We start from the raw sequence: 27865 nt of genomic DNA, 5'->3' as shown, positions 1-27865 counted from the left end.
ATTTATTGCGTTTTCAGGGGAAATAATTTGGGGCTCAAATGCTAAAATTTAATTACAGTGCCGCAATGGGAATGAATCTTTAGAATGATCGTTTTTCCTGTAGTTCAAGCCGCTCGCGGTCACATTAAAAATTAATTCACATATTTTGTTTTCCCCGGAAGATGGCAGGAGACCCGTCCAACGCTATTTACTAATAACTCTTAGGTATCTTTTTGATGTATTTTATACCAGCCGCCTCTTATAATTAGTTCTCTTTCCAAATAACATTCGTAAGTTTCTTATTATGTGCAGTCTATCTTAAAATAATTATTTTAAAAAAATTTACTCAATTTCCTAAATATACAATATAGATTTTCCAGGCTTTGAACTCGATTCATTACGACGTGGCTTGATGGTTGAGGAATTGTAAAGCGCGTCTCCAAATCCGAACTGCTATTAAGTGACAAACAATACACCCAGTGTAGTTGTGTTCGAGATCTAAGAAACTGCGAGTTTCTCGCTGCATAAGTATTCAGAATAACTAAAATAGGACCGATTACATTGGAAGAAACTATACAATTCTACCTTCATTTCTATAATATCATCGAATATTCGAAAGGCCCAAAAAAATATTTATTACTTGAATAGGTCTCGCATTTCGTCAAGATTCGCTTTTTATGACTTCTTTTTTCTGGAAAGGCACGTAATAATTATAAATCAAAACGAACAATCTTACTCTACCCTAGTACGAGAGCGACTGCGAGTTGCACGCGTAAGGACCCGAGTTCTCAAGCGACGTTTTCGGCTCACGCGCGTAAAGTGCGCGCGTCGCTAGGGGCGCCGTGCGAGAACGGGGCATCGGCCTGCCGTGTTTTCTTTGCGTGCACCTCTACCAGCAAATTGCTTCGCCAAATTCGTCTCGCTTAGATCCCTTCTGGAATCGCGATGCCCGGGAGAGATAGACGCCCGTTGCGTGTGGCGAAGGTATTTCGTGTGCGTGCGCGTATATGTCTCTCTCTCTCTCTGTGTAGTGCGGTCTCGATGTTGTGTTTGCCCCCTCTCCCTCTTAACCCCCCACCACACCCCTCCCCTCGCCCATGTTTACAAATAATTAGCCCTCCGCAAATGCGTTCACCACTGCCCTAACCCTCCTTCCACCCTCCAGAGGTCTCTCTCCCTTCATTGAGGCCAACTGCCCCCGCTCTTACGTTGTCCCCTGAGGTAGCGTGGCCATTCTGTTAGTTGGCTGATATTTGGAGAGAGAACGGCCGGTTAAGGCTTGTTCCACGGTTCCCGTCTCTACTCCGTAGAAATTAATTTTCACCAAAAAGAGTAAAGACGTGGCTCGATGATCTTCTTAGCCGAGGAAGTGTGCTTTGAATTTGATTTACCTTCGCATTTAAAGTAATTGTATTTTTGGCTTGCACGAAAAACTATTTTTGAGTAATAAATGATCAATTTTTTTCTTATCGCGCCGAATTTTCGTGATTTCATTATTTTTGAGTTGCGTGAGAGCCTACGTTAAGTTCTTAATTTACTATTTCCTCAACCCTGATGAAAATTGTATTGCACTCTAAAACGTCTGCGGAATATTGCTAATGCATTTGCAAAAAAGAAATAACCTTTAAGGCTTTCACTGGTTGATTAATTGTTGAGCGTCCAAGTACCAGATTAGTTTGGTTCGACAATGGTTGAGAGTGTGGAGGGGGTTGTGACCCAGCATATGGTAGGGGTGGAGGGGAAGGCGAGTGGTTCATGCAGCTCCCCTTCCACTCCACCGTCAGCTCGTCAATTCCGACTCCGCCGTCGATGGTGATGCACTCGAACGGATTGCGAAAGAGGCAGGATCCGAGAGACTATTGCTGGGAAAAGTGGAAACATTTTTCATCCACCCTAAACCCTTTCGCTTTTGATTTATCATTGTATATTTCTTCTTGGGAGCAGGGTATGAACGAGGGCAGTAGCAAGCAGAGAAGCAATTTAATGATTTTTAAGGCTTGGTAACTTCTTCACATTAAAGTATTGATAACATCCATCGTATTGTCAAATTTACCATTCAAATTAAGGTGATAATGTCGGTAAAAATCATCTATAGGCCAGAAAAAAAAAATTTCAGGGAAACTTAAAGAAGACTCTTTTTGGAAAAGGTAACAAAGACTTCAACACTTTCAATATTTTTACCCAAATACAGTAGATATGGCCCGCAGCAAAGAATTCAACAGTGGAAGCATTCAAATTTTTGTTCTACCGAAGAATGATGGAGATAAAATGGATCGACCGTTTAAGCAATGAGGAAATGATCAGATGGCGGCAGGAAATGGAAGTCTTCTAAAAACCCTAAGGAGAAGGCATGACAACTTAGTTTGGCCACATTATGAGGCATGGTGGTCTGATGAAAAAATCGTAGGACAAGTGGAAGGGAAGAAGGGCAAGGGACGGCCCCGAATGTGTTACATATGACAGGTTATAAAGGATGTAAAAGAGAAAAAATACGTCTCTATGAAACAGTTAGCGGGTAAGAGAGCGGGATGAAGAGCTAAATGATATAATTGTGAAAAACTCAAAAAATAATTGTTTAAAATTTTGAAGTGTCATTTTGGGGCCAATCAGGGCCGTTCCCGGCTTCCGACGCCGTTGGTATGTAGTCTTCTTAAATTTAGAGTGCTTTTGCACGCGCTCACTAGAAGCCTGTCTTTCTAATTCTCCTTCACTAACACTGGAAAGGTTACACTGGTCCCTATACACTTGCATCGTCATTTTTCCCCTGCTTACGCACTTAGCGTAAAATCATCGACGACGACGACTCAAACCAATCTTAGGATTGATGACTTAAGTATGATGATAATGAAACTTAAGATCCAATTAGTAAGCAGGTTCTTCGGGGAAGTTAAGGGTACCAATCATTACTTACGGGGTCACATATGACTTTCACGTCTAGAGAGGAGCTAAGGCAGGTCGCCACGTCTTTCCCCGCCGAAAGCTCCGCCTGAACAAAAAATATTAGCTTCAATGAGCTCGTCTTTACCTTGAAATTCCCAAACGTTTCTTGTCCTCCACGAGTATTTAGATCTTTTATTTAGTATTAGAATGAGTACTTAGATCTCATCGACATTAGTCATCCTCTATTTCCCAGCTACACCATCCTCGGCAATCGCATCTCTAACTCTCGCATCCCCCTTCCGAAGAGTAGAGTTCTGTACTGTACAACGCGGATCACGATATAGCATTATTCGCCCTTCTCATCTCTACATTCCTCGTCATTTCTCTCCTCAAGCGAATCGTCTGTTTCTCAATTCTAACTTTTATGTCCATGAAACTTAAGCAATTTTCCTTCAGTATATATAATACACCGGAGAGTTCAGTCATACTCCAGTCTGCCAGTCTGTCTTATGTTACAAAATAATAGCCGAAACTCTATTACCCCATTTTACCTTTATATTCGAGCGGTTTCGAATTTTTTCATCAGATATAACTAATGGACTTTTTTCTCCCTATTGGGGTATAAAAAACGTGGGGACTGATGCGACTGGTATTTTACGTTTTATTTTGACACTTTAAACAATCTTTAAATTTTTTTTAAATATCACAAAAAATTTTCATTTCAAAGTGACACTTCTGGGATGATATATTGGACAGAAACTACGGTGTTCAATGTTGCGGTCGGAAATTTGGGCAGGGAAATAGCAAGGCAGATTAGTGCAGTACTACATTACTTTCTGTAGAGGGGGTGGATGAAACAAACGCTAACATGTCAACTATGAGGGGAGGGGTTAAAAATCGCCAATAAAAGTTATGTAGTATATGAGTGCCCCTGCGTATCTAAAGGAAGCGTACTTTGTGATTATATAAAAAAATATTCTGCTTTTGATGTGTTTATTACCTATAGCCGTGTCCCAATTGGCCATTTGGCTATGCCAATCCAAGGATTTAGGCATGACGCCATCTTTGATGGATGTCCCAACTCGTTAGCCAGCATAAGTGAAGGAATTTAGGCAGCTAAAGCGGCCGCCAGATTTAGGCATCAAGGAGTGCATCCTTCTCCCCACTTTTCCCATGATTCAAAGCGTGCAAAGCGTCTGCAGGAAGAAATCAGAGGAAGGGCATCATGGCTGTCAACAAGTGATAGTACTTGCTTGCAAGTAGTGTGGATATTTTGAGACTTGCTCGAATAAGTAGTCATTTTTATTTTGTTTATAATAATGAAATTGCATCAATAGAAGTGTAGGAATTACGGATAAATTAGTTAAAGAGAAGGCGGTGTTAATTTTAATGCCAATTAATCTTTTTATGTTTCTTATATATATGTGTTATAATATAACTTTTTATATTGATCACATGTTATCTTTTGCTACCCTTTACTTTTTTAACGTGTTAAATAATGCTTATTAATGTTTATATGCTCCTTATATATACGTAATTATTTAAAACTATGTCTAAATGCTTATTTATGTAACACTTTTTTGTACATTGGATTAGCACCCGTAAGAATAAACAATTATTACATGCAATTGGACAGAGTCCAGAAATTAGAATCGGAATAAGTAACAAAAATTAAAATCTATAGTGATTATAAGAATGATACCGGACCCTGAGTTATGTGCATTAAATATAAGTTGTTTAAACAACTTGGCTAAAAATCTAATGGAAAATTTTAAAAAGATTTTGAAAATAATTCGGAAGTCAGACGGTAACCGTTTAAAAAGACATGTTCTTAATAATACAAAACTAGAAATTAAATTGCTAGAATATAAGAAAATCGAAAAAGTACTTGGTTGAGTGACGATTGAAATATTGCAAACTAATGAAAACGAATATACGCTAACATTTCGCCACAAACTTAGCTACCACCTCTTTAAGAAACAATACGGAACTAAAAATGCGAATTTGAAAGTATACCCCTACTTCACTATTACAAGAAGGTTGTCTAAGATACTGAAATCATGATAAAATACTCTTCTCCGACATCGAAAACTCGAAATCACTTGACACATCACATTTTAACAATGTGAGTTTTGTTCATCATTTGTTCAAATCATTCCGAATATCTCTCGTTTTGCATTGGCCCAGTGCCCAGTAGTTGCCAGCACCTGCGTAAGGATGTCCCAATCCATGCTCCCTTGTGGTTGGCTGCCCAGAATCTGGCTGGCTAAATACATGATGCCCAATGGCTAACGAATTGGGACACGGCTTATATCTCAGGAGGAGGATATGAAGTAAAGATACTTTGCACTCTTTCTTACAAGTATTTAATTAAAAATGAGTCAATTTGTTTCACTGCACTGCAGCATCATCAGGTCTAGCATCAAAGTTAACCATGCCAGAATAAATAGTCACGCGTCAGCCTCCACCATTCATTTCATATATCTCAGGGGTTAATCGTGTTGACTAACATGGTATAATACAATGAGTACCTAGGTGACTAAATCGTTTGGAAGGACGCAGGGAAATGAAGGACTGCGGTAGTATGCCATCGCGTCCTTTTAAGTTCTATTTGGATTTGAATTTTCCGACGATTGGTCCTCTTTTTTTATTTACGCTCAATGTATCTCGCTTCTATTGCAGCCGCGCACGTTGGAAGCCAAAGGTCAAACGAATCCATTGTTCGTGGTTATATGATAATGCGAATGTATTGGATCTCGTGGCTGATATTTGGGAGAAATGTTGCCTCTAATGCTTTTTTGAGTCGGTTCGTACCTTTGTCAGGCATATTTTTCAATCAATTTTACCTTGGGAGCATAGCGAGATATATTCCTTTAGCCGAGGAAATCCTCGTATTATTCAGGATGCTTTCATTCCTATGAAATGTGTTGATTATCCTCATCCAGCAGTAAGCTCTTCTCTCATTCCTTTTGTTCTGAATCCGGTGCGAGTCACTCAGCTCTCTCGGGAATCCTTTCCGCCAAGAGGACTGAAATAATCGTAGTTCCAGGGTTTCACGACTTCCCCGTCTGATCCCTGGTTAGGGCGGAGTGTTCCAGAGAGGGACCTTTATCCCTTGCCAAAGCGCGTAAGGGTCCGTGAAAGTCTAGTTTGAGATTAGGGAACTGCCCGACTGGCTTTTCCAGCTCATCGTCGAAGTCATATAAAGGCGCCGAAAATGAGAGCATTCCAAAAATGAAAATACAGAGAATGACGTACTCCGTTAATGCCTGATAGCGTCGGATTGGTTCATTTTTTTCCTTGCGGAATTCCACCTATATCAAAGAATTCCTCCAGACCTCATCCCGGGATTGCAATTCTCAGAGTTTAATTTCCCTGAGATCATCGCTTACGAAGAAGTCGCCGTCGGTGTGAAAAAAATATCCATTTAGATTATTAATGCCTTTGCGTTCATTTATTTCAGACGCCAATCTTTATTTGTGGGTTTGAGTGTTTTTGACTGTGAAGAATTAACTGATTTTTTTATTGAAACTCTCTGAAGAAAAAGGTGAAAGGACAGGGTTAGTTTAGAATTTTTTTCGGATAAAGAAAGCATTAGCTAGATATATAAAAAAGGGCAGTTACGACTCAGTGGAGTTGTGATTAATGATATCAGGATCAAATGATGAATTAGTGTGCTTTGTGATGATGAAGCACACAGCTGAATCGTGAATTTAGATCGACATTTGGAAAATACGAATGAAGGACGTGAATGTGGCCTTTTAAAATATTTTACATTTAATCTATTCTCAGCGTAGATGCTGTTAGTTACAGTGATTATTGTTTCTTTTCCTCAAATTGAAGATCTAGGCAACGTACTCGGTTAATTATTTTGATGGGGTCGTTGAATCCGTTGAATCGCCATCAATCGTTATCCTAATTAATTGCATTTATTATTTAACGAAATGAGTTCGGAAGACGGATAGGATTAAAGATTTTTCAAAAAGCGATTTCTCTATTTTTAGCCATATCCTACCAAATTAATTTGCCAAAAATTCGTCAAAATGTTTGCCCTCCAGAAAGAACATTCCATTACCTGAAATATAATGCATATTGAGAGAGAGTGAGAGAATTCCTGTGACGATTCATGTGAGAATTACTTGAACAGGTTTAGTCTAGAATGTCATCCACGACTTTCCACACTTCTTTCGCGATAGTGGTTAAGAATTCCATGCTTTTTAACCGATGACTCAATAATTGGGAAACAGATAATGTGTGGATATATATCTCATTTTACTTTTCAAATTCATAATCAGAATTGACCTCCGAGATACTTTTCATGAGCCCATTTCATTAGATTGCCCACACGACAACTCAGTCCTTTTCCTCAGTCCAGTGAAATGTCATGAATGTAGTCGGTGTCTTTCATTGAAGCTCAGATATGTGGTTAGAGTATAGATCAGTACATGTTAGTAGTAGCATAGTTAGTCAAATTAATTAAGTCCAAGTTTTCTCGTCATGCATTTTTTACTTTTTCACCGATATCCCTTTCGACATTATGATTCCATCTACACATATTTAATTCACCAACATTATTTACGTTTACATTTTCTTGTATGCTTATTGACCTATGAACAATATGGTCTATTAATGCCTGTTAAGTTTCTTTATTTATTCAAATTATTAAGCAGAATTAATTAACACTAACGATCGCTGAAGCTCGCTAGTTATTCCGGAATATTGCCATCTCCTTCTCTATTACCACTCTATTTCCTGCCATCTCTTTATAGGTTCGAGTACAATTTCAGTGTTTCCTAGCCTTCCCCATGCGACGAAATATCCATTTTCCAAAGGGACAATTGTAAAGGATTGTAGGAGGCTTGAAGATTGACACCGTACATGAAACAGATTAAATCGGTATTCAGTTCAGTAAATTGCATTCCTATCGCAATTTCAATTGTAGATGTCTACCGTTAGCATGAGAAATTGGATGCGCTTGTTGTTTTTGCAGAGGGAGGTCGATTGTTAGACACCATTTCTAATAATACTGGTTTACTCTATGCTTAGAAAGATCCTTTCCTCTCCATTTGATGCCTACTTCCATGTATCTATTTTAAAGGGTTACTTGTTTCATACGATTCATCTCAATCCTTTTTTTTACCGGTTTTGGTGTCATTAGTGCCCATCTTTATTTTCCTCCCGAGCCATCTAGTTTTCGGTTAGATAATTGTTTTTCCCCATAAACCTCTTATCCTTTAGCATCTTCCCATGTACCCCATTCAGTGTAGTCATTATTTTGATTAATACTAATGTTATTGTTTTGCTCGCTTCTGTCCCTATTCCAGACACGCTAATGAGACAAGTTGCAATAGGGATAATGCATATTTTCACTTCTTACATTTAATTCTGATATTTTATTTGATTCCAACCTTGCCATTACTTTGAACGTCCACTCTGAGGCACCAGAATATTCCTGTCGATATTTCAAAAGAATTCAACTTTCCTTAAAAATCACTTTTTGAGCAACTTAGTAACTGAAAATGGTTTCATGGTTGTGTCAACCTTGATGAAGACACTGAAATCGCTGAAATCTTGGTCGGTAGTCAAGTTTTTAAAAGATATTTTGTGAGGAAAGTGACCATTTTTAAAATTTCGACAGAAATTGATAGGCTGGATTATGCCTCTCCATGCTTGCCGGTGAAATTACTGGAAATAAATTTTAGGAATAGAGTTACAGTTTTTATCATCCAGACTTTTATGTGAGGAAATTCTGCCTAATGCGCTTGTACACGCTGTATAAAATGATGTGTTCCCCATTGTTTGCCAAAGCGAGTGAATGGTGGTAATGGCGAGGGACGGGACAAAGGGATTGGTGATGGATTTGGAGACAAATGCGAGAGGACGCGACGCTTAAAATGGCGGATGCGGCGTTAGTCATTTGTTTTCCCGTCAGCGAAGCCATACACCAAGCACCCAACCCCGGTGCACCTGCCTTTTGTCTCTCCCCATTCCTTCTCGTCAAATGTCCCCGCCGCCGCGACAAGGGGGCACCTCTCCCCACTCTCCCCCCCCCCCCGATATATATGTCCGCGATGCCGTCACCCCATTGGCTCACGTCCCATACCACTCCCAATTCCCCCAACCGACCCCACGTCAACTCACTCCATCCACCTTCGACGACTCGAAAGAATTTCCATATCTTGAGGAGGCTTCCTCGCGACTCGAAACTGATGAGAATTCCTTTTCTCTCTTTTGTATCTTGAGAATGTCGATTATTCTCAGTCACATCTCGTGGATGTCTTGATGATCGCATGCAAACATCGCTCGGAGAGTCATCTGATTTTCTTTTTGAAATAGGTGGATTTCTTTTTCCGAGAAAAATTTCTCATCGAAATTCATTATAAATGTGATTAAAAAATGGTTTAAGATCCAAAATAAAATTGCGTATAAGAATCGGTAATTTCCCGATATCTCACTATGGATGTGAAATAATTTCTCAAACTTAGGTCTGCTGTCCTTTTATATGTACTATACTGTTCGTATTCGTAGCATTCTTTTTTCAGTTATTTTATTTGACGATTTGGAAAGAGCCGTTGGTAATGTTAAATAGTTAAATATTTTTATCCAATAATGTTATTTCTCCGGAAAATTTATAAGCATATCAAAAGGTAGACAGGAAAATGATATATGATAGTTAACAGGTATTTTTATTATGTAACTTGAATTTAGATAACTACAGTAGCAGTAAGTCTTTTGCTCAAGTCGCGCAGTAGCTCAGTAACTCAGAAACAGTAACAGTCTTTTGCTCAGTGCGTTTCATTGGTAAAATAATATTCAGATATTCACCCCTACTTTCCATTTATTGCTATTTTATGAATTGATTTTTATTAGAATATTTAATACATACTTTCAAACGTACTAAAAAACAATCGTTTTTGGTTAATAAGTAAGACGTATTATGGCTAAGACGGCTCTATCTGTTTTTGTCGGAAGGTTGGATGTCGATAGTAAAAAATAAGAAGTTGTTAGTGTTGCAGATACAAGATGTTGGCATAGTAGTAAGTGTATAAAAGTCGGTTTGGATAGTTAAAGGTGTATAGCAGAGATTTCGCTTTGCCCCGTAACTTTCCCGTTTTCTCCAGTATTTGGGCGTGGGTAGATGTATCGAGGGGGTTGAGGAGCAGGTAACCCTGAGATATGTATATTTGCGCGCTAGGGTTCTCTCTGCCTGTGATATCAGTTGGTTAACCGTCGCACGGCAACCGGGAAACATCCCTTCCGACCAAAAACCAGCACCCTTCCCCCATCCCCGGCTATACCCTAACTCCCTCCGTCGTGATAAACTCCGAACCCACCCCCGCGGTCCCCTTTCTCGATATGTATCCAGGGTTTATCCAGCAAGAGGCGAAGGTAGGCGGGGTGAGGGTGGGTGGGGCCATAATAATGATCATTTGTCTGACTAAGTGCCGCCTGCGTTTTCCCTGCCGACGCGCCGAGGGAGACCCGCGGGGGAAGAACTGCGGTAGGGGTTGTAGGCTGGCACCCTCCCCCCTTCCAAAGTGTGTGGGGGAGATGGGCAGGGAGGCCAGGGAGCATGGCAGGGGGCTCCCTCCCGGATGCTGAAGTTGTCGTGTGGGTGGGAAAGCCCCCTTCCCCACTGTCGGGGCAATAAATTAGGATACAATTCACCCCCCCCCCCCCGACGCCGCCGCCTTTGTCGCGACATCAAAGGGTCCCCTTGTGTCACAAAGGGAGGATGATACGGGGGTGATTCGGGTTTTTTTCTTGGGGGGAGATGGGGGTTTAGAATGTTGATGGGGAGGCAGTGGCGCCCTTCCGAGATTAACTCACCGTGTCTGCGTATACTGCTCACTCCTCGTTTGAACCACGTTTCCTCGCTCCCCACCCTTTCTCCAGCATCTCCGGCGACACGACACGGTCTCCGGGAGCAACAGGGTGTGTTGACACCCCTTTTCCCCCTACCCACCGTCCCATGTCTTTGCGCCCCTCTCCCCTCATCTCCTGACCCCTGCAACGTCGAGTACGAAGTGATTTTTCCTTCCTGCGCAAATCCCAGATCTATCAACCCCTCTGGAGGAAATTTCATCGATGTCGCCACCTGATGAGAACCTCACTGCCGATATTTATTATGTCCATGGAACGGCTTCATCAGCGATCTCGACCCAAAACTGGCTTGTTTCAGGTGTTCATTCCTATATGATAATTATATACTGAATTCGTTCGGAACATTTTAGAATCAGCAGGTTCATTGATAAATGTGATGTTCACGTTAACTTTACGCAATGCGTATTATTTTCATTTTCTCTTGCTCCAAACTTAGGTAATGCCTTAAATATTTACGAATGGTCTTATCCGCTCCATTGATCGTCACAAATAATTTCTTAATCTTCCATAACTTCCTCTTTTTATGATATTTTTATTAAGACTTATACCCACCCTTCATCTTCAATCGTACTTTTCATTATAATATCATTTTATTGCAAATGCAATGTCTTTCTCGTAACGGATATTTTTGATTCGGGTGGCATTTATTTTTTTAGGATATCGTGAGGGGAAATGTGTATCAACTAGACATGTTCTCTATCAATAAAAATTCGATGGTGATATCACGGGGTATTTTTTTCGGAGAGATATCTATGCCAAAGGTGCAATCGGATTGAATTGGTCTCTTGGAATTGATTGAAAATCGAGTTATGAGTGATTAGAAGTGCGACAACTAAATTAGAAATTGATTATGGATACAATTACTTAGCATATTCGGGGGTATTCAGGATCAGGGCACGGTGTCCGCATCGCAGCTTGGTCGTAGTTTACGGTGGTGTATACCTCTAGTGTCCACGAGCTTGCCGTCGACACTTCTCTAATAGGACCGAGATTGGAGTGTTAGCTGCCAGTAAGGGAGTCTGGAAACATTAGGGAGATGAAAAGGCGAAGTGGCTCTACTACAAAAGCCGTTAGGAGGCACACATGAGTCTCGTAGCGACCTATTCAATTCTTCGGCTTAAGTCACCGACCCAATTGGTAATACCTAGTTCGCTAATCCCTTTGTCGAACCCCCTTTCAATTCTCTTTTTAATAATTACTCTCCTTCCGTTTTCTACCTGCAGACCATCATCATGGGGTCATCTCGCACTCTCCGAAGGTAATCCTTTTCGTATCTCTCAGCTCGACGTGCTTGCTTCTCGGTTTTATTTGTCGGATTAAAGGGACCCTATTTGTGCCTCTGGGGAATTTATTTGCCATCAAATCTGTAGTTCGTGCATGCAAGCTCATTGACGAGTTTTTTTTAACCGTTCTCAAGCTGAATCGGTCAGCGATATGTAGCTTCTGACTTTCCGCCAGTTTTCTTTGCACTTTTGTTGTAAATCATGAATATTGTTCTAAAAAGCATTTCGCATGGAAACATCATAATTTTCAAGTTCATGGTCCATTATTAACTATATATCATAAGAAGCCTTAGTCAGTAGCGGATCCAGGATTTTTTTCTGAGGGGGGGGGGGCACAAGGATCTGATAAGTCTTCTCATATTTGAGATTAAAAACAAAGTACAACGATTCGTGTTGTAAAAATTCTCTTTATTTTGGTATGAAATTAATAAATATTAATTTAAACATTTGAGGCTCCGTAATAAACGAATTAAAATGAACTTAATGATAACCGTATTAAAAATCTTGTATATTTTAAAGTGTCTGGGGGTGGGGGAGCACGCGCTTCCGTACCGCCCCTCTAAATCCGCCTATGGCCTTAGTAACAACGACCATAGATCTCCTAGTTGCCTATTTATCAATTGTGCTTTGGGCAATGAATGATACTTCAGGCTTCCCTTATTCATGTGCAAATAATATTTTTTTAAATATATACAGTCACTTATATCAGCATTTGCAGAAAGATTTTAAATTATTCTTTTTTTAACAGTTCAATTATTATTCGTTGTTTAAGGAATGTTTGAACTGATGTATGTATCTGAAGGATGTGTAGTGGAATCTTCCCATTAGATTCTGTACCTCCTTTTAAGCGTTGAGCTATGCAAAGCAATCCTTATTCGAAAGGCAATACACCCACTGCATTATTTGATAGACATTTCAATTCGATCATCTGATTTTTATACCATTAGAAACTATTCGATCATGTTCCCGTTGTGTTGTGGGGATTTACGAGAGCTGTAGCATTATTCTTAATTACGGGTAACGAAATAGCTGCACGTTTGTAAAGTAACTCAAGGAGAAATATATTTCACTCACAATAGCTATCATAATAGTGATCATAATCAGATCATTAGAGGGGGAAACTAAAAACAATTGGAGCGGAATGCACTAGTTAATGCGCGATTCACAATGATCCTGTATTAAGTATTTTTCAACACGAAAGATAATATCACCTCATGAAATATCCAGTTTTAAATTATAGTAATGGAAAATAACATATAGTATTCTATGTCCTTAGGTCACTTAGCCTGTAGAACGAGCTCCATCATCGCTGTGATTGTGCGATGGTGTTAAAATGCTTACTCAGGTAAACGAAGAATAAATTAATTTCATGGAAAAAGATATTAAGTTTTTTTAAGCCATAAGAATTATGAGTAATTCTGCTGTTCAAGTTTAATTATTAAAAATAGCGCTCGAGAGCTTGGAAATCCCATTGCTTTTTGATCGCCAGTCGATGAAGTACCAGTTGGAGAGCGCGTATTTTGGAATTTAAATGCTCTCTTATATCCGTGGTATCAACTGGGTTGTCACAAAATAATGCTACGGTTTTGATCATGGTTTAAATGAAAACACAATTACTTACAGTTTATGATTTTTATTTTTCGAATTTGCCGTCTCAAAATGTTTTTAAAATTATTTATACATTTCAATAAGTCTCTCAACAAGAGAGAAACCGAGCGCTGGCACTAGTCTACTCCTAACGAAAGGCGCCAAGAGGACCACGGCTTAACATCCCATCCGATGGATGGAGTGCTGCACTTGAAGTGCGCTCCCTCCTCAAGGTACTCTCTCAATGATCGGGTGGCCTCTGAAAAAAATCTCTGCCACCTCTGGGATTTGAACCCGGGACCAATGGATGGGAATTCGGCACTTCAGGAGTAGGCTAATACTAATCGACGGCGGGTTGTTCTCCTGTTTGAGAGACTAAGAGCCCACATATTGAAATTTATGAATTACGTGAAATACCGTTCGAGACGAAAAATTCGAAAAATAAATATTGATTAACATTAAGTAATTTTGTTTTCATTTATAATATGTCCAACACCAATTCCTTTATGATGACCCTACATTTAATGCTTGAAAGGCTGTGCTTGCACAAATTATCCATACAGTATGCCCGTTCGCAGCAATATTTTGTTTTGTATTGTCGAATGCTTCAGAGAGTCAAGGTCTGGTCCCAAAGGGGAGATGAGAAATTTTCGGAGGGTGGAGTGACAATGCCAATTAAAGAGTGTGGAATGCAGGCATAACCCCGTCGACTTCACCTGGACTCAAAGGAAGTAAGCGATGGTTTATGCAAGGGATCAAAATCAGTCTCTCGTCGTCATTGGCCATTTCTTTCCTTGTTGGCAAAATGAAAGGCGGAAAAATTGAAACATTCTCCCGACGAACGGAGCGTGTTCCTTGAGTTTTTTTTTTTTTTTAATTTTCTCCTCGAGCGTACTTGGAGCTCATTATCCCTCGGAATCGGGGCGGATGTAAAGTTAACTATCCCCTTCTCTCATTTTTCGCCCTTTGAGTAATTTCAGGTCAGCGAAAAATTTTGTGCGAGATCCTTCAGTCTCCTCTAATTAGACTAATGGGCAACGTCTATCTGTCATATTTTTTAAAAAAAGCTCATTATTCAAAGCAGAGCCTCCGTTCTTTCCAAGTTATTTCTTGTCCAGCGCTGCATGGAGTGATGTCATACCTGCAGATGTATTTTGCGACTATATTGGTGAGATCATTATTTCAAGAGGCATTGTTTTTTTGCTCCATTTTTTAATGTTTCAAATTTTAACCCTGTATTTAGGGTTATTTAGCCAGCAATTCGTTTACTTTTCATTGTATGTGCGGAAATTTAAGTTTAAGTTCGAGGAGAGCAAAGTATGGATTTGTGAGGTGTCCGCTGTTTCTATTTTGTCGAAGAGCCACACGAGCTCAGAGAGATTGACTCTCGATCCGACCAATGCAAATGCTCTGAAAGATAATTTATGACTTAGTATCTTCTCAGAGATGAACTTTATTTAAGTTTTAGGCAATAGATTGATCATGGTCGGTCTTGGAATAAAAAAATGTAAATGTAGTTTTGAAATTACAAATGGTATTTCTGAATGAAATACCAACCTGTGAAAAATCCACAATCGCGAGTTCGTGTTGCTCCCTTCCAAACAAATAATTGACTGTGAGCAAGCTATATCGAGATTCATTGTCTACTTCTCAAAGTACATATAATATTGGATTATACACCCATCCAAATTCCGTGGTGACCATGTTAATACGTCTATACTGGAATTAGATAAAACTTATGATTTCGTTTAAAGATGAAATAACTTAAAAAAACGGTCTTGGTCCTAAATTGATGGCTATATAAAGATATTTTAATCTTTCTTTCTTCGTGAAATTTTATATGTGAAAATTACTGTCGAATATATCAATTGGAAGTAATTTATAGGTTCGAGTTAGTCGATTACTGATCTACTCTTGTTACCGATATAATATTAATCCCTTATCCCGAAGTGGTTTCAACTCTTCGATCCTTCTCGTTAATATATATGCCTCTTTTATGCGCGGTACCGTTGAGACAGTTGCCCCCCACATCAAACTGGACCACTGACCTCACACCGTTCATATTCTAACCAATCCACTCACGACTCGGCTTTGATCCAGTTGTTTCGGGTTGCGCATGTGCAGCGCGACTTATGAGTTGTATGGTGCTTGTGGCCCAGGTAAGCTTCTCATGATTTCTTATTAAAAATGAAAATGTTTTAATGCTGAAATCAAATTTGAACCTTAGCAATCAAGGCTTTAGTCAGCGAGAGGAGAGGGTGTTCTGAGGATTCAATTTTTCCCTCTATTGTTCCGGATATGATGTCTCAAGAAGAAAATTACCTTCCTCATGACCTGCTCCTGTTTGACCCCTCATTTCAGGTGATGGATTACTCGCATCAAAATTATTTTATTCATCTTGAAATTTTCAGAGTAAGTGCAGGTGACTTCGTTAAATATTTTCTTCTTAAATAGAAAACAATAACGCCTGGGAAAAATATAATTATTTATGAAAAATTAGAAATTTTTGCAAAATTCTCGAATGAAGAAAACAGTTGGAAACGGAAAACTTGATACTTCCTGAAAATTTGCAGTTGATAGTATAATCTTAAGCGATTTACAATCACCGAAATGACCGGTCGACCAGGAGGTGTGAGTGCTCTTAAGTGTTCCCACACCAAATGACTTCTCCCGAAATGTAGCCATCCCTTAAAAATCCCACTGAGACTTTTCTCAGGGTACAGTCTTTCTAGCAAGGCCTAAGGAGCATGATGGAATCGACATACTTTGCAATTAGCTCTGAAATTTTATTTAAAACTCGCGTAACGCGTTCCACCACGCTGTGGTATACTCATGCGCGCTGCCTTTTGGTAAGTCGGGGATATATATAGGAGAGGGGGGTTAAATAATTGAAGATGGGGTGGGAAGGAAGATGACCATTACGATTCCACCATGAATGTTCAACATTTCTACAAAGTTACTCCTGAAGTAATCGATTTTTTAAAGCGCATCTACTATTTACTTCACCGAAAACTTTTTATTCTTTCGAGTTTGCCCCGCTCACAAGATTCATACCGATAAGGGAAATCATGAAATGTCAGGAATATACCCCAAGGGTAGAGGGCTTGTGTCCTAAAATGCTGCCACAGGTCTATCGAGGCGGCAGTACAGTACGTAGGTGTACACTTGGATGAATATTTCCTCAAATTCATGTATGTACTTCTTTGATGAATATAAAGGCGGAAATTAAAAAAAATTGATGCACTGAATTGTTGAGACCTTAAACTTGTAGATTCCACAGTGTAGAATTCTATTTTGGATGAGGAAAAATGACAAATTTGCTTTCTACGACTTAGCATTTAAAGAAAAGTTGTCATTTTTTCTACCTTAAAAACAATTGACAAGGAAATCAAGGAAAACTGGGGGAAATCGAAAAAATAACGCTGGCTCACCTCGACGCGCTCTTCCTTGAGTCCCACCCTGAGGGCCAACTGCTCCCTCAGCACCACGTCCGGGTAGTGCGTCTTCTCGAACGTGGCCTCCAGCTGCTCCAACTGCTCCTCCGTGAAGATGGTGCGGTGGCGCCTCTTCCTCTTGGGCGGAGGCACCGGCGGGCCCCCGCCGCCCCCCAAGATCCCTCCCCCGCCCGCGCCTCCTCCGCCCCCCGCGTGCTGTTGGTGGTGGTGGTGGTGGTGCAGGGCGTGGTGGTGCTGGTGGTGCGGCACGGGCGGGATGTGGAGGGCGTGGGCGCGGTGGTAGGCCGCGGCCGCCGCCGCAGCCGCCAGGTACTCGTGATGCTGGTGGTGGTGGTGGTGGGCGTGGTGTGGGGCGGCGGGGTGGTGGTGCGGGAGGAAGAGGGGGGCAGCGGGAGGGGGCGGCGGGGGTGGAGAGGCGGAGGCGGAGGGCGGGGGTGGGCCCTCATGCTCGGAGGCGGCGGCGTGGTGGAGTGCGGCGGCGGCCGCCGCGGCCGCTGCTGCCGCCTGGTGGCCGACGTAGGAGGAGTAGAGGGAAGGGCAGGCGACGGCTGCGATGTGGAGGAAGGAAGAAAAATAAGGATTACACTTGATGGTGGTGGGAGTTACGCATTAAGAATTCATGTTTGATGAAATAAATATAATCAGCTCTCTGACATTCCACTGTTTCTTAATAACCGACCTAGATTTAGTGCCTTTATCAATACATTAAATTTGAATTATGCAGTGTAGGTGTTATAATTTGAAAGCAATTTTGGCCGACGTTTCGGTTTATTTAGAAACCATCATTAGGGATTGAACTATATAATTTTGATGGGTACATAAAATAAATAAGCAGTTCGTATTTGCATCGCATTAAATTTTATGATAAAATGAAAATATCATGTCCTCCAATTAAAAAAGTGGGAGTGGGAGACTTAAAATATTAGGAGTTGGAAAACAGCGTTTTTTATAGACCGTTAGTTTCTAAAACAAAATTATGGATTCAATGGAAATACTGAAAAAAGTGTTTTTATATGCTCCCGAGTAATCAGCAATGACAATTTATGAGTTTATATGAAGAAATTGAAATTACCGTAATGTTTTGAATCTCTAAAACCATGCACTTTTCACAAATCCAGTTACTCCCTTTTCTCAATTATTGTATTAATCTTCCTATAGCTTGCTCAACGGGACAGAAGTAGATGATGATTTTCAATAGTCACGGGTGTAACAGAGGGAAGCTGTCTCGATTTAGAAGCTGAAGGAGAGTAGACCTGGCGTTAAGGGTTCGAGGTCCCAGTGTGAGATGGCGGAGAGCATTAAGCTGAGGCTGGGGGTTTGAAGGGAGTAGGTAATGGAATTCTTAAGAGTACGCTTCGCACCCCCTCAGCCAGTCGCATTTTGACTTTTTTTCGTGATGTGTTGCTTGTTTCATTTTAACGCGATCGTCTAGAAATTCACAAAGTGTGTAGTTAGCATTAATACGAAAAAAATGCATAACAGGGTAAAAATGCATGCATACTGGGATAGAATTTTTAAATTTGAAGTACTGGGGAAAATTTTGGCAAGGGTCTCCTCCGATCTGAAAATGTCCAGAGGACAACGTAACTTTGAATAAAGAAAAAAACGGTACAGCGTGAATTATTTGCTCTTTTAAGGTTGGGGATGCCTATGAATGCATGCTTTTTTCATGGTTTGCTATCAGAAATTATAGAATAACTGAGGTTCACCCCTTATTATCATGACTCGGGCTAGGTCATAGTTTATACTCCCTTCAAGTACCTGGCCTGAGAAAGCTGAGGATGGTTTCCGATTTTGTAAGGCATTCTAAATAGATCTTGGCTTCTCTGCTCAAGGTTTAAATGGCCTTTAATTCAATTTATTTTTATGTTTAATCCAACTTTACTCTTTCTTACCTATATAAGACTTTCATCGATGTAGTTACGTTCAAATGAGCCTCATTATTTGGTTATTTAGTTTATTTTTCGGCTCCAATTGTTTTAGATACATACTCAGAGTTTTTAAATGCATTTTTTAATTCAGAAGATGCCATCTACCATTCCTGTCGAGGCTATCGCGACAAACGCTCTGAAAGATCATCCATGTCTACCAAGATAAAAAAAATATATTCTATTTATCGCGCGATCTCGGATTACCAGGTGCCCTGGTGTCTATCTAGGGCAGGGGTTCCCAAACTTTTTTGTACCACGCCCCCCCCCGCTACACATATCAGCTTTCCATTTTGCAATACCCTATTTCCACGGTGCCGTACATACCAACTCCTACTTGTACAAGTACTTGTACTCGTACAAGTATGTGCCTACTTGATACGGTGAGCAGGTAGATTTTTTTGTTCACTGTTGAATGCGGTAACGCAGAATGGAAAGATTCAACAATTGTACGTATGATGAAAATTAAAACAAGTATTATATGAAAAACGAATATAATTACCTGTAACCTTCTTTGATAAAGTTTACAACTTTATTGAAACTTTACAAAAACAATTATGAAAACATAGAAAGACTTTATTTCAAAGATCTGAGGAAATTATTTTTGTAATTTTTTTATTTATTTCATTTGGGTGTCACGCCCCCCCTGGAATTTCTCCACGCCCCCCCAGGGGGGCGCGCCCCCCAGTTTGGGAACCCCTGATCTAGGGTATGGAGGTAGTGAGGCAAGACGTGATCAGAAGTCGGCCTACAACGCTACGGATGTTAACGGCGATATAAAAATCGGATTTCGTAGGTTTGATGGATTGGTCGAGACTTTTGTAGCGGTTTTAATCTTAACTCTTCTTTACGTTCGGCGAAGTCTTTGTAATTTCATCGCAGTTTATATCCTTCCGTGGAAACTGGCAAAACTCAATTAAGTATCTACTTCTGTGGAAAAACTCCGATTTTTGCATTGTTGCTGTGTGGATTGGGAGTTTCTGCACTCGTCTACGCTTTTGTAAAGAAGTTTTTAGACCCAAGATTAAGCGGTTATTTGATATATATTTAATGCTCCCTTCACTAATGAAGGGAGTAGAAATTAGAATGGTTCAATATTCCCTTCTTGTTTTGATCCCTCCTAGGAGAAAGCCCTGCTTCAATGAAAAGCTTGGAAAACCAGGTATAAACTGTGATCAGAACTTCTCATCGTAGGAAAATTAGTAGATTTATTTCATTGGATACGAATGAATAAACTTGGAAAACTAACGGAGAATAAATAGCATGTTGAAATGTCCGTTATCTTTTCTTGTGATACGTACAGAGTTCCGTAAACTTTTAAGCCCATCGAAGTCTCTTTAGAATTTATATATGCTTGGTTTACTGTGGGCAAAGTGCTTAGCTAGTTTTTAATTCTCTTCCACTCGGCAACATCGATTATTAAAAGTTAGTCAAAGATTAGTAGAGTCCGAAGTTCGGAGCCGTCACAGAGGTACATAGAGATAATTCCGCTGATGTACACGGTTGTTCTGTTTTGAGAATTGGAGCCGCTGCCGAAAACTTGACTGTCCAAACAAAGGCCTGCTTGCCAGGAGTCTAGTAAGATCTCTAATATTGAAGGATAAATTTTGTCAATTTTTCGCGAGATGGATTTGGATTTATAGGTTTTGATTTCAAGAATATATCGTGTTTTTATTAGCGGTTTAGATGAGTTGAAATAGTATTAAACTAATATGGAAACTCGTAATGGTCTCGCTACGATGAGAGCCATCGTTAGTTAAACATTAGCGATCTCTTTTTATCCTGGGACTATGTATATCAGTTGTAGTACCCCGATTTGGTGACAATGATCCCCTAATTTTAGCTCAATAGCTGTCAGTTCAATGAAATCAGCATTGAATTGTTACCTTTTCAGTACCTATCTAGTTGGAATTGTTGAATAGTCCTTATGCTTGCTGCCTTTATATTTTAAGTTCCTACTTCCTCCGAGAAAAACAGTTCTCGTTTCACACTTTGTCAGTCCATTTTAGCATTGGCTAAGATGTGCAGAGTGATTGGTGCGCAGTGGTTAAAGTTTACGCAATTACATCAGCCTTAGAAGTGAATATTGCTACAGAAAAGTTTACGTCAGCGTTAAGTGCTTAACATACTTCTTATAGATCTCTCTGAAATACTTATTTTTATAATGTGAGCACATTCTTCCTTGGCATTATTCGTTTCTTATGCACCAATTCTTAATTATTGTTAAAACCTCATTTTAGGGCGATATGTTACCTACCAGTATTTCTGATGGAGGGAAAAATGAAAATATATTTGTTTAATCCCATATTTTAAGGACGAATTGTGTGTTTAAATCTCAAAATTAATTCTTCCTAAGTAATAGCGACAGTCATTGCAATATACGTATTGCCTTCGGTACATTAGTCTTGAGTAAATTTCAAGACTTAATTACACTAATCGGTTCGTGGAGAGGGATATTTACTGATGATAATCCCAGTTTTCTTACTTGTCCGCAAGTATAATTTTGAATTCTCGCAAAGACGTTATTCGACCCAATGCAAACAGCTTCCTTTCAGCGGTAGCTGTTGACATAAGGAGTGTGGAAAATTTGCATATGGGTAGGGCACATTTACGTTTTATGGAAGGAAAATTGGATGGTATATTTCTTCGGACATAGAGTCGATAAAACTATTTTTGCAGGAGTAAAAACATATTCATTTCTTAGACTGTCAACTTATCCTATGAATTTTGTTTTCGTCTTATGAAACTATTGGATGCTGGTTGGATTTAATTCTTTCATCTGAAAAATATGGGCTGCGAACTTAGCCTTTTGAGTCGAAGGCTCCAGTAATGTTGTTCAAAAGAAATTTACCAATTAACCTTTCTCTCTCTCTCTCGAACGTTTATGCTGAAAGCGGCTTACGTAAATTACCAGTGTGCAATATATCGAAAAAAAAACATGTAATCATTCATTTGTTCAAAAATATTCATTTGAAAGCTTCGAAGAAAATATTATTCACGGAAAAATGTCGTAAGGCATTTCCATAATTTACAGGGTGTTGAGATCGAGGTATGTGTGAATTGTAATTGCTATACTTGTTACAACGTTGGTTATTTTTGTGAACAGTTTTTTTATAAGTATGCGGCCTTCGGTGGAATACTGCAACAAGTACCTATAGGTTCATCTCTGATCCTAATGAACTATATTGTAGACTTCCCATCACTCATCATTTGATATTAATCCAAACTTTTAATACTTCAAGATGAATGAATGGACATTTGATAAATTTTGTTGTCCCTAAGCTTTAATGTAAATTACTCTCGGTTGCTAATATAATAATTATTCATCCTTTTACCAAATGTGGAAATCATGAAAAAATCTTTGAATTTGGACTTTGCAAATGTACTTGAGAAGTTGAACGTTCAGGCTGGAAATATGTCGACTTTCTGCTACGTACACTGCATAGATAATTATATTATTTGCTACCAAATTAGATTGGATCAACGGTATCAAATCAAATGGAAAGTATCAAGAAAAATGGAGATGCTTTAGTTCCCTGTTTCGTGAACATCATTTCAGAATGATGACTCCATTATTTTGTCCAACAATCGTTTTAGCTAGCTTTGCGGAACAATTAACTATACCTGTAATTCATAACACATGTTATATTACGTCCCTTTAGTTCTGTTTTTACTTAATGCAATTTCACAATCTCATGCAAATATACTTTCCCTGCTTTGAACTGGACTGGACTGTGGAACCCTGTGGTATAAAATGTTTTAGTTACCTGTTACAGCAGTGATAGAACCATCCATTTTTTTACTTAAATACTTAAGCATTTTTGAGGATGTATTTAGTGTCTGTTTGTATGTAATTTTTTATTATTTCTTCGTTTTTTTACTTAGCAAATACTCAAAATTTCGTGTTAGCTATGCATTTTTTGCTTTCTGAGGTTTGAAGAAGACCCAGAGCATTAAAGAAATACGGTTTCTTCAATGCTCTGGTTACATACCCCTGAAAGCAAGACATGAATAGCTCACACTAAATTTTGAGTAATACTACATAATAATTGACGCCAGATGATGATAATTACTCATCGAACCCGGGTCGCTTTATGTAAGAAAAGAAGTGGTATAAGTAAAAGTTAATTAACCAAGAAATTTTACAGTGGAATAACACAGAGTTAAAAATGATGAGTGAGTGGATTTCATTGAAGAAATTACTTCTCTCTCTCCTCACTCAACAAATATTTCGCTCGTTATTCAGCTTTGAATTTTGAAATTATTGGATCATCTATATACTTATCGCTCCTCGCGTTTTCTTTCGAGGGCTGCCCAATGAGGTGATCGATACGGAGTCCCACCCCGTCGAAGATTTGGGGGAGGGAATTTTTAAAAAAGTTTTTCATTCCCGCCTCGAAATGCGGTAAAACCTTTTTCCTCCCTCCGCTCGCATTATAATAATCGTCGCATTTATTTTTTCCCCTCCAATCTTCCTCGCCGTCTTTCCCTAGGCGGATTCGCCAACCGTCCACCCCCACTCCTTCCGAGTCCTCTTAGAAGAGCAGATGCTCGAGGTATTTGGTGAGGGGTTTTGCTGTTTGTTCAACCTCTCCCGTAAAACCCGGCGAGGTTTTCCAGAGGAGGCATTTGCCGATCCGTATGCGTGGGTGGACTTGGGGATTTTTTTTCGCGCGCGAAGGATTCGACAACGCGTAAAATCTTGGCAGCGGGGTGTGGAGGGAGGGAGACCCTAGCCAGCCCAGCGCCCAATGCCTCCTTTATCCCGATGCGGCTTCCCCCCCCCTCCCCCGGGGTGGGTCCCTAGCTGGGGGGTCTTCGCACCGTTCACTGCCGTTCCATAGACTAAAACCTGAGGCTCAGTCGTGGCCCATTGAAGCAGTGCTCTAGAGAGAGAGAGGGAGGTGTAAGACGATTTTTAAGGTGTGCGCGGGAAGAGCTTCCAGGTGAAAGAGTTTGCGGGCGGAGAGATTGTTTACGAGGAAGGTGGTCGGGAGGATCACTTGCAAGGAATGGTTTTGACCTTGTTTGCCTTATTTTCCGCCTTTTGAGTTTTTTTCTGGATGAACGAATTGTTAACACGCTGTGAATGCCTCACAAGTTATGTCGTGTTTTGCATGCCTCGGCGCTGGTGGACAGCTCACAAGTATCTACTCTTTTCTTATACTGTTGAATAAGACGAGTTTATGCCTTTTTAAATCATTATTTTGGGGTAGTGTGGTAGCCTAGTCGAATTGATTTCTATCTTGCTACTCTTGAACTCAATTCTTTAATGTTTATTAGCGTCTCGGAGTATAGGTTTAAGAATAATATGCAAAATTTTCGGCCAACGTTTCGATATATTTTTTATATATTTTCTTCAGGGCTTTTTTGTAATGATTTGTTTACTGATTAAGCATGTAGCCTAGTTGGTTAAGCGCTTTGCTGATTATCGAAGTGTCCCGCCTTCGTTTCCCAGGTGAAGCCTTTAGAGACCCGCGAATAAAATCCTGGAAGTGCGAGGTGGCCCATGGAAAGGTATTGGGCTCGTTATCTAAATGTGACATATTACTCCCCTTTTGGTTTAGTCTGGGGTGTGCTTTACCCTCATTGTTCAAACCAGCCATAAGGTTGAATCGCCGAGTGGATGAGTGGAATGATTATTTATTAAGGCGACCCGTTTCGAATACACTTCATCGTCCTCATTTCTTCTTACAGTGCATTCGTGAACGGTAGTCTCAATTAAAAATCATATAAAAAGTAAAATAAAGCCTCTTACTCACCTGTGGATGATGGAAAAGTTCCACTCCATCGATATAAGCACCAAAACTAATATGTGCACCCTTGCCCAGTGTATTATCTACGTGACTGTTGGTGTAATCTCCTCAAGAAATAAATGTGAAGAGGAATAGTTTCTTTACTATTACTATTTTATTCTCCCACATCCTTCTGAAAGTCATCGTAAACTGGCATTGTATCCATTGGCAGCAAACACCAAAGCTGAATTCCATATGTCCCGTCCCGGGCCCCTTTCTTGGTTTTCTTATGCCTTCCTATCTTCACTACGTTTACATTTTTATCCTTCTTCAACCTCTTCTTCTTTCTCTTCTTCCACTTTTCCCAAGTCTGCTGGATTACAATCCCCTTTCCTCTTAATACATGTCCGATCCAGTTTCCCTTTCTCTTCTACACTGTTTTCAGAAGTGCTGTTTTCTCTCCATCGTTTCCTAGCTGCCCTTCTCAACTCTTACCCAAACCACCCAATACATTCCTTCCAGTTTCCTCCTCTCTTACTTATCTAAATCACTCATATCTATCTCTACTCCCTATCGATTCTGAATACATTGCATATGCGTCTTTGCAGTAATACATTTTTAATTATTTAGCGGCACAAATTTAAATCATTACGCTGGCATCGTCGGCGGCGGTATTAACTCCTCGCCTGCCTAATCAATGGTCGCGGGTTCGAGTCCCGCTTGGGCATGGGTGTTTTTTAATGTGCTATCCAAATATATTAAATGATCGTGTTTGGGGGAACCTGTGACATATATTTATTTTTTCAGAATACGCCAATGAAAAAATGTTAGATTTAGTTTTATATTGAGTTGAGGTACATGAATGGAAAGGAGCTGTTTTTTCGAGCTTAGGAGATGTTTTCATTGGTTAGATTTAATTCAGAAATATGCTCTCCAGATCAAGCAAAGGAGGGGAACCTCTCAAGAATCACAGTCGAAGGAGTTCGCCGAGAATTGTTTTATTTTCTTGCAGTGAGGAAGCGATGGGGTTGAGGGATGTGGTTAAGAGTTTTGATTTTATTTCTTCCCGGGGAGGAGGAGAGGGGTGGAAAAATCTTTCGAGAAAGCGGATGAGCAGAAGATATTCGGATGAGTCTGGAGATGTTATGGGAAAGGATGCTCGCAAGGAGGATTCGTGGATTGCCGAAGAAAGCCCAGTTTCGCCGATAAATGGTGCGGAAAATCTATGGGAGGCTGTTCGATGGGTGCCGAGAAGGGAGAGGCTGATGGGGCCTCCCTTTAAAATAAAAAGAGGGCGGTCGTTGTGGTTTCTTCGAGAGGGTGTAAGGGTGGCGTACGGAAATGAGGGTTACTCCAAGAGGTGGAACGGACTGGGAAAAGGGGTTCGATATCTCCGTAGGATGAATATGAATTAAGGAGACTTGTTATTTTTTTCCGGAAAAAATCACCTTGTTTTTATTTCCTCTCTATCTCCCTTGGGACTTGCCTCGGTAGACATCCCAGCTTGGCAAGAGCCCTTTCCATCCACCCCGGAGGAATGCATAATTAATAACCTTCCTTCTTCAAAACTCCGTCTTCTTCATCTTATGCGGACGGCACCCACACTTCTCCCAACCTCCCCCCAGGTCTTGTGCTCAACCACTTCCTCCACCCCGACCCCCATCTCGCTGTATTCCGTGTATCTACCCCATTAGCAATATCCCCACTCACCGCCTCCTCTCAGCCCGTCCAAACACTGCGTCGTTTTAGCTCTCGTGGTGCCGGCCCCCATCCTTTAATCATGCGCGCGCCAATTGAGTGGACCGAGACGGCTGCCTTGTGGAATACAGAAGGGTTTTCGCTGATTATCGAACTTGCGCGCGCCGTGTGGGTAAACTTGCGAGGCTTTGCGGACGAGTTGATATTGCCGTGCTGCGGTCTTTCGACGAGCTAAGACTTAAGCATACCTCGCACAAAACTGGATCTAAATCAAGTCCGAGAATTCTTGGAAGTACAGGAATTACCATTATAACAGCCTAGAAAGATCAAAACCAAGCTGGGAGATAATGGTTTTAACTAGTGTTAGGTTTGATTTTATTCGATTTCTCACCACGTCCGTTGGCTTGCCTAGTGTTTCATCACCTTCCATCTGAAGACGCTGACTGCAAACCCAACGAAACTGTTGTCAAGAAAAGCCAGGGCCTGCGGTGAGAACGCGAATAAAATGCATATATCATCCGATGAATTCCGCTAAAATCTTAGAACCTACGTAAGAGTTAGATTTGCTTATGCGTCAGCTCGGGAAGCATTAATTTACACGATAATTCAAGGAACTATTTGACAATGTGCGCGCCATATAAGTATTTTATACCGGGCAGATGCCGATTTTTAATTTATGTCGATACGTATCCCTCGCCCTTGTGGCCGGCAATGCCAACATTAACCCAAATTTCGGGCTTCGCACGGTTGCTGTTCATGCATGAAACCCGCCATTTTATTGAATAATTACGTCATGTGCCAATGGTGTAAATATTTCAAAATGTACGCAGTTGTGTTTATGCATTCAGTTCAATGGTAGCTTTGCAATATTCTGCGTCCTATTTGGAAAAAAAGTCATGTAGCCTCTTGGATACGACGCTGGTTGGTGTATATGTGTTACGTGCATGGTTAAAGTTAGATTCTCTTGAAGTTCGAAACAGCTTAAGAAATGGTTATGATATTCGCTGTAATTTTGGGACCAACATTTTACCTTGTCGATACTTGAATGACCAAATGGTAACACTGATGCAAACAATTGACGATCACATTGAATTCTCACATAGATATCTTGATTGGCCAGCGTCTTCTTAGTGCTTCCATGAGCAAGTTTCAAGCAAGCACTTAACCAAAAATTGGGCGCCCAAATCATAATTTTTTAAAAACACATTCCGAAAGCTCCCAACCTTCATTTCACCGTAACTGTCATTCAGAGGCGGATCCAGAATAGGGACAAGGGGGGGGGGCTCAGTTGGGGTTAACCTACCGACAGTAGTGGGGACCTGAAAAAAATTACAATTCTATCTAGTGTAAATTGGATACCCGAGGGGGAGGCTATAGCCTCACCCCCCATAGATCCGCCACTGGGAAAAAGTATACCTTGCTTACCTTGTATAAGC

General features: G+C 40.3%; 1 protein-coding gene across 1 annotated transcript in view; it reads right to left on the bottom strand.

The window, feature by feature from the left end:
• Nucleotides 1-27865, bottom strand: part of LOC124158137 (homeobox protein goosecoid-like) — a 111464-nt gene that overhangs the window by 52667 nt on the left and 30932 nt on the right. The window contains exon 2 of the mRNA XM_046533321.1: nucleotides 17045-17616. Within this exon, the coding sequence (XP_046389277.1) occupies nucleotides 17045-17616 (572 nt within the window). The remainder of the gene's footprint in view (nucleotides 1-17044; nucleotides 17617-27865) is intronic.

The sequence above is a fragment of the Ischnura elegans genome, chromosome 4 (genome assembly GCF_921293095.1).
Source record: "Ischnura elegans chromosome 4, ioIscEleg1.1, whole genome shotgun sequence".
Classification (NCBI taxonomy): domain Eukaryota; kingdom Metazoa; phylum Arthropoda; class Insecta; order Odonata; family Coenagrionidae; genus Ischnura; species Ischnura elegans.
The sequence above is the reverse complement of the archived record's forward strand: the minus strand, read 5'-3'. Positions and strand labels throughout refer to the sequence as shown.